At 37.8% G+C, this 12,802-nt stretch overlaps 1 protein-coding gene across 1 annotated transcript in view; it reads right to left on the minus strand.

Moving 5' to 3' along the window:
• LOC307095401 (adhesion G-protein coupled receptor G4-like) overlaps positions 1-12,802 on the minus strand; it is a gene marked incomplete at both ends in the record, with an annotated part of 116,952 nt that overhangs the window by 50,384 nt on the left and 53,766 nt on the right. The window contains one exon of the mRNA XM_079764607.1: positions 1,496-1,617. Coding sequence (XP_079620733.1) covers positions 1,496-1,617 — 122 coding nt within the window. The remainder of the gene's footprint in view (positions 1-1,495; positions 1,618-12,802) is intronic.

Consider the following 12,802-nt stretch of genomic DNA (forward strand, 5'->3'; position numbering starts at 1 on the left):
CCATTTCAAGTAGTTACTTGGATATTTCCAAAACTCCAGACATTTGCCATTATGGAAATATGACCTTAAGTTTCACTAAGCGATTACAGTTGTACTTTGTGAAAACTGACCCAGTATTTTCCAAATTAGAAAAAATATATATTTCCCTTTCATTCTTTTTTATTTCTATTAAGTATTTACTGATTTAAATTTTGCAATTTTCATTTGGTGTATATGTGGTTTTTAAAATTGAGGTAAATAGTAAAGTACACAAATCTTAAGAATGCAACTCAATGAATCTTTACATATGAATATACCTAAGGAAACACCACCCAGATCAGGATGTAAAATATTTTAACCATCCCATAAGGCTCCTCCATTCCTTCCCCCATTAAGTATTCCCACTAGAGGTAACCAATATTCTAACTTCTATCCTCATAGATTTAGTTTCACCTGTACTTGGAATTTCATATAAATGGAACTATCTTCTCTTTCTGGCTTCCTTTGCTCAACTCTATGTCAATGAGAATTAGATATTATGTTGCATTGTATAGAAGTAGTTTATTCATTTTCTTTTTATTGCTATGAAACATTTCACTTATGAATATACCAGAATTTATTAATCCAGTTACCTGTTAATGTACACTGGGATTTCTCATTTTGGCCACTATGAATGAAGCTACTTTGAATATTCTTGTATATATATTTTTGTGGACATAAGCAGTCGTTTCTCTCTAATAGTAAGATTTCTGGGTCAGTGGCTCGATGTATATTTATATTTAGTAGGTATTTCCAGAGTCTTTTTCTGTGTCTATGCCATTCTTGTATTCCCACCAGCAATATATGAGTTCTAATTGTTCCACATCCTTGTTGGCTTTTGCTATGTTCAATTTTTTAAATGTAAGCCATTCTGGTGGGTACATCAAAGTGTAAGTGTGGTTTTAATGATCACTTCTCTGATGAATAATAATGTTGAGAAACTTGTCATATGCTTATTAGCCATTTAGGTAAGGATTAGAGCTAGGCATAGATATCTTCTTTTACGGGGTACCTGCTCAAGTCTTTTGCCCATTTTTAAATTGTATGTCTTTTGCTTTTTGACTTGTAGGAGTTTCTACATATTCTGCATACAAGTCTTTTGTCAAATATATATCTTCTCCCAATCTACAGTTTGCCTTTTCACTATCTTAATGATGTCTTTTGATGAAAAAAGTTTTAATTTTAATGAAGTCCAATTTATCAATTTTTTTCTTTTATGATTAGTGTTTTTGTATCCTGTTAGAAAAATCTTTTCTTATACCAACCCTCTTGCTTTTAAAAAATCCAATTTTAATGTGTGTTTTTTAGAGGGCCTTTGTTGTTTTCTTTTTTAACACGTACACCTCATAGTCTAATGGACCTGATCTATTCCTATTGTGATGAATCAGAACCTTTAATGAAATTAACAAGGTTAAAATGACAACAGCATCCATCTAACCAAATTAAATTTACTCAGAGAAAGACTGTATCAACTTACTGAAAAGCTATGTATGTCACCATTGCAACTCCCAGGAAAATGGAGGAGATTCCACATCCGGTGTATGTTATAAGTACTAATATCTTCTCATTCACTGCGTCCACTGCAGACCTTGATAAATCCTAGGAAAAGCATTGCGTTGTATTTTATACATGTGCCAGAGCAAATTTATGGTAAAATGCTTCCAGTGCTCACTAATAGGAGGTTCTCAGGGTATATAGCATCTCTGCTACAACTCTAATTAAACCAAAGTATGTAGATGAATTTATGATAAGACTGCATAGTTTGTTGAATATGTCTAGTGCAACTTACAGTGTACAGGGCATGAAGAGCCATCAACAGCACTGGAAGAACATTTAGTCCTTGATTTTATTTTCATTAACATGTCCCACACTTAAAATGCAACCAAACTAATAGTTGTGAATTGGAGATGCAAAGTGAATCGTTATCTGAACTAACCATCCCCAAACACTACACAAAACATCAAAAAACAAATGTTCCTTTTCCTTAGACTTTAAATAACTTTTCTAAAATTAAGAGACAAAATGTACCTTGGAGATCACATAATCCAGTAATTTCTTAACCTGAGGATCATAAAAGACCTGAAATGGCATGCAAAATCATTTGAGTATATGAGTGCATTGTTCTGGGAAGAAGGTCAATAGCATTCATCAGATGGTTACAGAGATTCATGACCAATAAATGGTTAAGAAGCACTGGTCTACTCTGGTAATTCTCAACTGGAAATGATTTTGTCCCTCCTGTAGGGACATTTAGCAATGTCTGCAGATATTTTGGTTGTCACAACTGGGGAAGATGCTACTGGCATCTAGTGGGTATAGGCCAGGGAGGCTGCTAAACATCTTACAATGCACAGAAGTGCCCACCCCCCCAACAAAGCATGGTTTGCCCAGAATATCAATAGTGCCAACGTTAAGAAATCCTGGTCTATGCCAATCTTTCACATTTCAGAAGATAAATCTAAGGTCCAAACAAGTGAAACAAACTGACCAAAATCACATAGGTATTTAGTGACAGAGCAGGCATGTAATCTGTCTGGTCTTTTGACTTCTACTATAATGTTCTAACCAATTTGGAGGGAGCTAAAGAAAATTCTTACAAGTCGATAGGTATCAATAGAGCATCTCTTATTTGTTGAATAGATATGGTAAAAATAAACAAATATAAAACAGACTCTCAGCACTCAAGAAGCTTATTATCAATAAAATAAGCAACTCAACTAACAGCATATAACATACTAGAGGCCCAGTGCACAAAATTTATGCATTGGGGGAGAGGGTGTCCTTCAGCCCAGCCTGCACCCTCTCTAATCTGGGACCCCTGTGGGATCTGGCCTAAACGGGCAGTTGGACATCCCTCTCACAATCCAGGACTGCCTGGCTTCCAACCGCTCGCCTGCCTGACTACCTGATTGCCCCTAACTGCTTCTGCCTGCCAGCCTGATTACCACCTAACCACTCTCCTGCCAGCCTGGTTGCCCCTAACTTCCCTCCCCTGCTGGCCTGGTTGCCCCCAACTGCCCACCCCTGCAGGCCTGGTCACCCCTAACTGTCCTCCCCTGGAGGCATGGTCACCTCCAAATGCCCTCCCTTGCAGGCCTGGTTCCCCCAACTACCCTCCCCTTCAGGCCTGGTCCTCACAACTGCCCTCTCCTGCAGGCCTAGTTGCCCCTAACTGTCCTCCCCTGCAGGCCTAGTTGCCCCTAACTGTCCTCCCCTGCAGGCCTGGGTCCCCCCCAAATGTCCTCCCCTGTAGGCCTAGTCACCCCCAACTGCCCTCCTCTGCCGGCCTGATCACCCCCAACTGCCCTCCCTTGCAGGCCTGTTCCCTCCCAACTGCCCTCCCCTGCTGGCATGATTGCCCACAACTGCCCTCCTCTGCTGGCTATCTTGTGGTGGCCATCTTGTGTCCATATGGGGGTGGCCATCTTTGACCACATGTTGGTGGCCATCTTGTGTGTTGGAGTGATGGTCAATTTGCATATTACTATTTTATTAGATAGAATAATAAAGTAACTTAAGAGAACTAAGAAAGTACTCATGCATGGGTACAGAAGAAAGAACACATTTGAGAGCCATTTTGAAGGAAAACTCAGCAAGTCCTGATGTTAAGGAGGACTGTAGGGAATGAAGGAGATAGAAGATTTAACAATGACTATGAAGCTCTAAGCCTTGATGTGTGACTTGACCAGATAACTCTTGTTTGATTAACTACTGCAATTATTTTTTTAATTCATCTTTCCTACACTACAATTTGACAAGAATTATTAGAATTAAAAATTGTAATGACCATTTACCCCAGCAATTATACTTCCATCAATTTATCTTACACAAATATTTACATCAGTGATTATAGGTAAATGAATAAAAATGGTTGTTGCAGCATTGTTCATAATGGAGGAAACAGTAAAAACTAAAATGCCTATCCATACGGGATTGGTTAAATTCACCGTGTTAAATCCCCATAATGGAATACCATAAAGACACTTAAAAATTGAAATAGATGGATACACATTTTCCTGAAAAGTTTCCAATATATATTGTTAGGTGGAAAGCAATCAGTAAAAACAGTATAAATAACTTGACTTGATCTCATTTTATAAAACAAAAACATATATTAATGTATACATAGGAAAAGATTCTGAAAGAATATGCATAAAGTTATTAAATATGGTAATCTCTGGGGAAAGGGGATTGTAGGAAACTTTTCTGTAATGTTTTAATTGTGAGGAGCAGGCATTAATTTTATAAAGAGAAAAATGAACACTTATTTTAATCTTCTCTATTTTGGATGAACACAGGGGAGCTTTTTTTATTGTCTAAAGTTTTACATATGTCTCCTTTTCCCCAAATTGACCCCCCCCCCCCCCGCCATTCCCACCACAGGCAAGCACCCACTGCCCCAGTGTCGGTGCCCATTGATTATGCTAATATGCATGCATACAGGTCCTTTGGTTGCTCTCTAATCCCCCCTCCCCTACCATTTGTCTCGGGATCTATTCTTCTTCATCAAATTATGTTGATCATTATATCCCACATATGAGTGAGATCATGTGATATTTATGTTTCTCCAGCTGGCTTATTTCGCTTAGCATAATGCTCTCCAGTTCCATCCATGCTGTTGCTAATGGTAAAAGTTCCTTCTTTTTTACAGCGGTATAGTATTCCATTGTGTAGATGTACCACTGTTTTTTAAACCACTCATCAGATGATGGGCACTGAGGCTGATTCCAAATCTTACCTATTGTAAATTAAGCTGCTATAAACATAGGGGTGCATATATCCTTTCTGACTGGTGTTTCTGGATTCTTGGGATATATTCCTAGAAGTGGGATCACTGGGTCAAATGGGAGTTCCATTTTTAACTTTTTGAGGAAACTCCATACTGTTCTCCACAGTGGCTGCACCAGTCTGCATTCCCACCAGTAGTGAAGGAGGGTTCTTTTTTCTCCACATCCTCCCCAGCACTTGTTGTTTGTTGATTTGTTGATGATAGCCATTCTGACAGGTGTGAGATGGTACCTCATTGTTGTTTTGATTTGCATCTCTCAGATGATTAGTGACTTTGGGCATGTTTTCATATGTCTTTGGGCTTATGTATGTCCTCTTTCGAAAAGGGTCTATTTAGGTCCTTTGCCCATTTTTTGATTGGATTGTTTATCTTCCTTTTGTTAAGTTGTATGAGTTCTCGGTAAATTTTGGAGATTAAACCCTTATCGGAAATATCATTGGCAAATACGTTCGCCAATGCAGTGTGCATTCTTGGTGTTTTATTGATGGTTTCTTTTGCTGAGCAGAAGCTTTTTATTTTGATGTAGTCCTGTTTGTTTATTTTCCCCTTAGTCTCCATTGCCCTAGGATCTGTGTCTGTAAAGATATTGTTATGACATATGTCTGATATTTTGCTGCCTATGTAGTCTTGTAGGATTTTTATGGTTTCCCATTTTACATTTAAGTCTTATAGCTGTTTTGAGTTTGTTTTTGTGTATGGTGTAAGTTGGTGATCTAGTTTCAATTTTTTGCATGTATCTGACCAAATTTCCCAGCACCACTTATTGAAGAGACTGTCTTGACTTCATTGTATGCTCTTGCCTCCTTTGTCAAATGTTAATTGAGCATAATGGCTTGGGTCAATTTCTGGGTTCTCTGTTCTGTTCCATTGGTCTATATATCTGTTCTTGTGCCAGTACCAGGCAGTTTTGAGAACCGTGGCTTGGTAATATAGCTTGATATCTGGTATTGTGATCCCTCCAACTTTGTTCTTTTTTCTCAGGATTGCTGTGGCTATTCAGGGTCTTTTTTTTTTTTCAGATGAATTTTTGGAGATTTTGTTATAAATCTTTGAAATATGCCATTGGTATTTTAATGAAGATTGCATTTGGGTAGTATGGACATTTTAATGATGTTGATTCTACCAATCCATGAACATGGTATGTTCTTCCATTTTTTTATGTCTTCCTTTATCTCTTTTTTTAATGTCCTGTAGTTTTCTGAGTACATGTTTTTTATGTCCTTAGTTAAGTTTATTCCTAGGTATCTTAATTTTTTTTGGTGCAATGGTAAATGGGATTTTTTTTTTTTAGTTTCTCTTTCTGTGACTACATTATTGATGTATAAAAAGGCCACAGATTTCTGGGTGTTAATTTTGTATCCAGCTACATTGCCAAATATATTTATTAGGTCTAGTAGTTTTTTTAATGAAGTCTGTGGGGTTTTCTATGTATAGTATAATGTCATCTGCAAATAAGGACAGTTTTACTTCTTCTTTTCCAATTTGGATACCTTTTATTTTTTTTCTTGTCTGATTATCATGGCCAGCACTTCCAGTATTATATCGAACACAAGTGGTGAAAGTAGGCATCCCTGTATTATTCTTGTTCTTAGGTGAAATTTGTTTAGTTTTTTCCCATTGAGTATGATGTTGGCAAAAGGTTTGTCATATAAGGCTTTTATTATGTTGAACTATGATCCCTCTATTCCCACTTTGCTGAGAGTTTTTATCAAGAAAGGGTGTAGGATTTTGTCAAATGCTTTTTCTTCATCAATTGATATGATTATGTGATTTTTGTCTCTCAATTTGTTTATGTGATATGTCACATTTATTGATTTGTGGATATTGTACAATCTTTGCATCCCCGGAATATATCCTACTTGGTCATGGTATATGATCTTTCTAATGTAATGCTGAATCCGATTTGCTAGAATTTTGTTGAGGATTTTAGCATCTATGATCATCAAGGATATTGGCCTGTGGTGCTATTTCTTTGTGGTGTCTTTATGTGGTTTTGGGATTAGGGTAATGCTGGCTTCATAGAAAGAGTTTGAAAGTGTGCCTTCCTTTTGAATTTTTTGGAATAGTCTGAGGAGGATAGGTTTTAGTTCTTCTTTGAATGCTTGGTAGACTCCCCTGTAAAGCTGTCTGGACCAGGACCTTTGTTTGCTGGAAGATTTTTTTATCAATGCTTTAATTTCTATGGAAGTTATCAGGCTATTCAGGTTTTTTTTTACTCTTCTTGATTTAGTTTTGGTAGCTTGTATTTTTCTAAAACTATGTTCATTTCATCTAGGTTGTCCGTTTTGTTGGAATATAGTTGTTCATAGAATTTTTTCATAATCATTTGTATTTCTTGTGATTGGTTGTTATTTCACCTCTTTCATTTCTGATTTTGTTTATTTGGGTCTGCTCTCTTTGCTTCTTGGTTAGTCTTGCTAGAGGTTCATCAATCTTGTTTATCCATTCAAAGAACCAGCTCTTGTTTTTGTTGATCTTTTGTATTGTTTGTTTATTTTTGGTCTCTATGTTGTTTATCTCTGCTCTGATCTTTATTATTTCCTTCTTTATTCTTATGCTGTTTTTTTCTTGTTGCTCTCTTTCTAACTTTTTGAGTTGTAGGGTTAGATAATTTGTTACCATTGTTTCTTGTTTTTTGAGGTAGGCCTGTAGAGCTATGAACTTCCTTCTCAAGACTGATTTCACTGTGTCCCATAGTTTTTGGATTGTTGTGTTTTCATTGTCATTTGTTGCCATGACACTTTTTATTTCTACTTTGATCTTTTTGGTAACCCGATCATTGTTTGATAGCATGCTGTTTAGCCTTCAGGTGTTTGATTTTTTAATTGTTTTTAGTGTAGTTGATTTCTAGTTTTATGCCATTGTGATCTGAGAAGATGCTGATATGATTTCAATCTTCTTGAATTTGAAGAGACTTTGCCTGTGTCCCAATATGTGGTCTATCTTTGAAAATGACCCATGTGCACTTGAGAAGAATGTATATTCTGTGGCTTTGGGGTGAAATGTTCTGAAGATGTCAATTCATTCCATCTGGTCTAGTGAGTCACTTAGGATTGCTGTTTCTTTGCTGATTTTTTGTTTAGAGGATTTATCCAGTGGTTTTAGTGGGGTATTGAAGAGTCCTACTATGACTGTATTGCTGCCAATCTCTCCCTTCATATCCTCCAGAACTGTTTTTTTTTTTTTAATTTGGGTGCTTCTGTATTGGATGTATATATGTTTACCAGAGCTATATCTTCTTGAATTGTTTCCTTTAATATTACAAAGTGGCCTTCCTTATCTCTTGTTTTGGCCTGAACTTTGAGTTCTAATTTGTAAGATATATGCATTGCTACCCCAGCCTTTTTTTCATATCCATTCGCCTGAAAAACCTTTTTCCATCCCTTCACCATCAGTCTGTGTGAGTCCTTTGTTCTGGGGTGGGTCTCTTATAGACAGCAGATATATGGGTCATGTTTTCTTATCCACTCAGCTACCCTATATCTTTTGATTGGGGCATTTAATCCATTTACATTTAAAGTTATTGATTGGTTCTTGTTTGTCACCATTTTTATTCTTTATGCCTGTGTTCCTTCTTCCCTTCCTATTACTTCTTTTTAAAGCATAGCATTTAGCAATGCTTACATTGCTGGTTTGGTGGTAATAAATTCCCTTAGTCCTTTTTTGTCTGTGAATCTCCTGATTTCAACCTCAATTTTGATTGATAGCCTTGCTGGGTACATTATTCTTGGATTCAGATCCTTGCATTGCATGACTTTGTATATTTCATTCCATTCCCTCCTGGCCTGATGTGCTTCTGTTGAGAAATCAGTCGATAGGGTATATGGAGAAAAAATGGCGACTGAATAGAGTCGTGTTTGGAGTCTGGTCCTGGGGTGGAGAGTAGGAGCAGCAGAGGTTCGCAGGGGGAGTGTATGTTGGCAAGCCAAGGGACAGCTAAATTCCAGGAGAAGGCGGGGGAGTGCTGGGCAGGGTTCCCCTGACTGTGCAGCACCCACAGGGGCTGGGTCCCCTCCCGGAGCTGCGGGCTCACCGGGCACCTCGCCATCATGCAAGGAAAGGAGGATTTTATTGGAAACCTGACTTTCCACGACAACTGCAAACACTGAACAGCTGCGAGCACCTGAACACCGGTCCCCTATCGGCGCAAACATTCGGATTCAAAGGAACTCTTCACTGCACCACGGAAAGGTCAGATTTCGCCTGAAATAAGGTGTGGTTTCTAATCCCTGCGGTGGGAGAGGGAAGCGCGCGAGCTGCAGGACCAGCAGGAACCGGGAGGTCTAAATCAGCGGCAGTTGGAACTGCCGTGATCAGTGATTATGGAAGGGGGTCCTCTGAGCTGCTAACAGAAGTGACCTCTTAAAATCAACTCATTTTAATCTGACGAGGAGGGTCAGACTAAGAATTTTCAAAGGAGTGCAGGCTGCTTAGTCTTGCGCGCAAACCCACTATCCGCACACTTGGGCTCTTTCCGACTCTGATTACTAAGCCCAATACATAGGAAAACCCAGGGGGAAAAACCCTGAAAGACTGCAGGGGGAAGTTGTTTTTTTGGAACCTGGGGAGCAGAGCTGGGTGTGACCATCGGAGAGGCAGCTCTGAGGCGCACACCTCCACAAGCTCTGAGGCACACACCTCCACAAACCGGTAGTGAGTGCCATAGAGGGGGGAAAAAAGCTAGAGAGGCCCGGAAGTCAATTCAGAAACACTGCCACCAAGGGGCTGAAACGCTAATTGTCTCTGGTGTAATCAAAAATAAATACGAGAAATTAAGACACGGCCGGCTTAAAAAGCAGGACTGGCTTACAACACTGAGGAGCAGTGGAACCAAGCTGAACTGAAATACCGCCCAGACTGGGAAACAGGCATACCAAACAGAATAAAAGAGGAAGTGAATGACAGCCGCTACTGCACATTTTAGTCTTCCTATTTTTTAATTTTAAATTCTTTTTTCAATTTTTTTAATTTTTTTATTCTAATTTTTTTATTTTCATTTTTTGTATCTTTTACTTAAGAAACTAAATTTTTTTTCCTCACTCGATTTTCACCTTTTTAATTATTACATTTTTATTTTCAATCAGCATTATTATTACTATTATTTTACCTTTTTTTCAATGTCATTTGATTTTCTCTTTCTTTTATTTTGGGATTAGTGTCCTACATTCTATTTGCATCTTTCCCTTACAATCGTTTTACCCTATCTGAACGCTAACATTATGCCATCACTCTCCTCCTAACCTTTCCCCTTTTGGTCTCCTGTTTATCTTAACCCTTTCTGGCTTTAGATTTTCCCTACTTTTTCAGTTTACCCTCTGCTAAAATTTCACCCTACTTATATATCTAATTCCCAACCCCTTGCTCCAAATCCATACATAACTCTCTCTACGCTACCCAAAAAAAATTATTTTTCTCTCTGGCCTTTTGTTGTTGTTTGCTTGAATGTTGATTAGATTGAATTTTTATGCTTTTTTATGAGATTGTTTTGATTATTCTTTTTGTTTGTTTAGTTGGTTCTTTTGTTTGCTTTGTTTTTGTTTGTTTGTTACTTTTGTTTTCCCTTGCCTCACTTGATATTAGTTGGTGTTGCAGTTTGTATTAATCTCCAGGCTCGTGTTGCTGGAATTTGCTGGGATTAGTGGTTGTTCTAGTGGAGTTTGCTCCCCATATATATAGTTTGTTTCCCTTTTCTCTCTTAGTATCGTTCTTGTCTCCCTTACTTTCTTTTCTTTTCTTTTTTTTTCTGCTCTTTTCCCAAGTTCAGATTCACACTCTTTTTTTTGTTCTTTCTTTTTACTCTCCCTCTTCCACTCCTATTGCCTAATTTGTCTTTCTCTGGTGGTTACCTTTATTGGAGGTTATTAATATCGTGAATACAATTCTGTTCAGTGCCTTGTGTGTTGTGCCTGGTTGTGTTGTATTTTGTACCTTTAAATCAACGCCAGAGAGAGAGAACTACATAACCAGACATCTGGAGAAGAGAGACCATGGGGAGACAAAGAAATAGCCCCCATAGGAAAGAAAAGCAGGCATCACCAGAAAAGGAAGTAAAACGAATTAGAGGCAAACAACCTATCAGAGAAAGAATTCAGAGAAATGGTCATAAGGTGGCTGAAAAGGATGGAAGACAAATTCGACAATATGAGTAAGAACCAAGAGGAAATGAAGAAGAACCAAGAAGAAATGAAAAATGACATCGCTGCTGTAAAGAACTCAATAGAAAGCATGAAGAGTAGACTAGAAGAAGCAGAGGACTGCATAAGTGAGCTAGAAGACAAGATGGAAAAAAGTACCCAATTACAACAGCTTCTAGAAACAAAAATTAGAAAGCATGAGGACAGCCTAAGGGACTCTCGGGACAACACAAAACAAAACAACATCAGTATAATAGGGGTACCAGAAGGAAAGGAAACTGAGCAAGGAATAGAAAACCTGTTTGAAGAAATAATAACAGAAAACTTCCTGATATAGGGAAGAAAAACCCCACACAAATCCAAGAAGCTCACAGAGTTCCAAGCAAAATGAACCCCAAAAGACCGACGCCAAGGCACATTATAATTAAGTTGCAAACACCAACGACAAAGTAAGAATCTTAAAAGCAGCCAGAGAGAGACAGACAGTTACATACAAAGGAACCCCCATCAGTCTAGCAACTGATTTCTCAACAGAAACTCATCAGGCCAGAAGGGAATGGAATGAAATATACAAAGTCATGCAAAGGAAGGGTCTCAATCTAAGAATACTGTACCCAGCAAGGTTTTCAATCAAAATTGAAGGTGAAATCAGGAGCTTCACAGACAATAAAGGACTAAGGGAGTTTATCACTACCAAACCAGCAATGAAAGAAATGCTAAAGGGTCTGATGTAAAAGAAAAAAAGAAAGAAAGAAATAGGAAGCAAAGAAGGAACACAGGGGTATAGAATAAAAATGGCGACAAATAAGTACCTATCAATAATAATTTTAAATGTAAATGGATTTAATGCCCCAATCAAAAGACACAGGGTAACAGATTGGATAAGAAAACAAAACCCATATATCTGCTGTCTACAGGAAACCCACCTCAAAAAAGGACGCATACAGACAGAGAGTAAAGGGATGGAAAAAGGTTTTCCAGGCGAATGGAAATGAAAAAAAAGCTGGGGTAGCAATACTTATATCTGACAAATTAGATCTCAAAGTGAAGGACATAACAAGAGATAATGAAGGCCACTTCATAATATTAAAGGGAGAAATCAAACAAGAAGAAATAACTCTGGTAAACATATATGCACCCAATAAAGGAGCACCAAGATAGATTAAAAAACTCCTGGAAGATATCAAAGGAGAGATTGACAACAATACAATCATAGTAGGAGATTTCAATACCCCACTATCACCATTGGACAAATCCTCTAAACAAAAATCAGCAAAGAAACATCAATCCTAAATGACTCACTAGACCAGATGGAATTAATCGACATCTTCAGAACATTTCTCCCCAAAGCTACAGAATATAAATTCTTCTCTAGTGCACATGGGTCATTTTCAAAGATAGACCATATGTTAGGACATAGGCAAAGTATCTCCAAATTCAAGAAGATAGAAATCATATCAAGTTTCTTCTCAGATCACAGTGGCATAAAACTGGAAATAAACTACAATAACAAAAAAAAAAGAAATCAAACACATGGAGACTAAACAGCATGGTATTAAACCATGACTGGGTTACCAAAGACATCAAGGAAGAAATAAAAAACATCATGGCAACAAATGACAATGAAAACACAACAATCCAAAATCTATGGGACACAGCGAAAGCAGTCTTGAGAGGGAAGTTCATAGCTCTACAAGTCTACTGCAAAAAACAAGAAACAATGGTAATAAATTACCTAACCCAAAAACTCAAAGAGTTAGAGAGAGAGCAACAAGAAAAGCCCAGCGTAAGCAGAAGGAAAGAAATAATAAAGATCAGAGTGGAGATAAACGACATAGAGACCAAAGAAACAATACAAAAG

This window comes from Cnephaeus nilssonii (genome assembly GCF_951640355.1).
Source record: "Cnephaeus nilssonii genome assembly, chromosome: X".
NCBI classification, from domain to species: domain Eukaryota; kingdom Metazoa; phylum Chordata; class Mammalia; order Chiroptera; family Vespertilionidae; genus Cnephaeus; species Cnephaeus nilssonii.